Source organism: Amphimedon queenslandica, unplaced genomic scaffold, assembly GCF_000090795.2.
Source record: "Amphimedon queenslandica unplaced genomic scaffold, v1.1 AMPQUscaffold_11834, whole genome shotgun sequence".
Classification (NCBI taxonomy): Eukaryota; Metazoa; Porifera; class Demospongiae; order Haplosclerida; family Niphatidae; genus Amphimedon; species Amphimedon queenslandica.
This window is the reverse complement of record NW_003547926.1, coordinates 712-2,370: the sequence shown is the minus strand read 5'-3', so window position 1 is coordinate 2,370 and position 1,659 is coordinate 712. Positions and strand designations below refer to the sequence as shown.

The following is a 1,659-nucleotide window of genomic DNA, read 5'->3' as shown; positions in this document are numbered from 1 at the left end:
TGTTTTACCATTTTTAATGTTTTTTATTTACTTGTTTCTTTTCTTTTTTCTTAAATATTAATAAAATTACATTATGCTATGGTTTTGTGGTCAGGTTAATTATATTCATGCTTATCACGTGCGCATAAATTAAAATGGCGTCAAACCACAAACCCATGTGATGATTTCCACCTGGAATTTCTACCAATTTCTTTATCCATCCTTTCTTCTTTTTAACCTGTCGGTGCACATCCTTGACTCCAGCGCTGTTGAACTATGTATAAACCAACTTAAGAGGTTATCTCTATAAGAAGTTAATCGAACTGATAGAAGAAAGATGAAAGAAAGAAGAAAAAGTCTGAAGAATTTTGCCAGAAATTTGAATTCGGGCTTGTTCTCCAGAAAAGCTCCCGCTACATTATAGTCCGCTTTAAAGGTACCAGGAGAATCGCTCAGTGAAGGAAAGCCCATCTAAGCCATTTATAAGGCTGTACAATGTAAGATAAAAGAGTTATAAGCATTCAAAAATTATAAAAACGGTCGCCATCTTGAAAAATCCACCTGAATCCTACATATAGGCTACCGCCTATATAATTATCTTTTTCTCAAAGCTTAAAAAGAATTATAATTCAGGAGAGCTCAGTAAAAAAGATATTGACTAGGAATTAACAGGAATTTTCGTGACAGAATGACAGACAGACAGACAGACAGAATGACAACCCAACTGCTTAGTACCCGCCTACGCAAGCGTGGCGAGTCCAATTACTATTACTTGGTTTTTTGATTCCTCCATTACTATTACTATTACAATTACTTTAAAACATGTAATCTTTACTATTACTATTACTATTATCTATTACTATTACCCCATGTCTGTTAATAACTAGTAATTAAAGTGACCACACCTACCCAGAACGAGTTATTCTTATCAACAATCCAAGAGGGCAGTGCTATACCAAATGAAGCAGCTCTTGGTCCATCAGGCTTACCATACTTCTCCCAATTCTCCCTAGCCTCCTCTTGAGTCAAACTACATCAAACAATTACATGTACATGTATATACACTGGTTACTGTGTTAACTGCTTTTATATATACATATACGCATATCATGATAGTCTCTATATGGAGGGACTTACGCTTCGTATGCTTTAGCTATTTCAGTGAATACCTCAGGGTCGCCTCCTTTATCAGGATGATGGGTCATATGTACTGCTTCTTGATCTGAGACACAGTAGCTCCCTAAAGAACTGATCCATTAAACACAGCTGGATATTATGATACTGCATACCCTGTCAATCCAAAGTACATTGTATTTTAAATGGATCCCATGCTTCAGAATCACCAACTGGCTCTTATGTCACTGCCCAACCAAAATAGGAACAACCAGCACACCAATAATACTAAATAACTAACAAACAAACAAACAATAGACACACTGATAATTACTGACAATCATTACAGTATATTACCCATACTAAAGCAATACCGTATAGTGGAAAATTTTCGTGGCCCAAAATTTTACAAATCATTTCGAAAAAACAACTTTGGTGTTTTAATTTTTGCGGATTTCAACTTTTCAGCCATTTTGAACCGTATTGAATCAATTTTTGCAGATTTTACTGTCTATGAATTTTGAAAAAAAGGAAAATCCATGCAACATTTGGGCCACAAAATTTTTC

General features: G+C 35.0%; 1 protein-coding gene across 1 annotated transcript in view; it reads right to left on the bottom strand.

The window, feature by feature from the left end:
* The window catches only part of LOC109588817 (translocation protein SEC63 homolog), a 2,527-nt gene extending 1,277 nt beyond the window's left edge, over positions 1 to 1,250 (bottom strand). Inside the window, exons 1-2 of the mRNA XM_020004934.1 lie at positions 1,117 to 1,250; positions 889 to 1,009 (exon numbers count right to left, since the gene is read on the bottom strand). Coding sequence (XP_019860493.1) covers positions 889 to 1,009; positions 1,117 to 1,184 — 189 coding nt within the window. The 5' untranslated portion in view covers positions 1,185 to 1,250. The remainder of the gene's footprint in view (positions 1 to 888; positions 1,010 to 1,116) is intronic.
* Between the last annotated feature and the right edge of the window lie 409 nt (positions 1,251 to 1,659).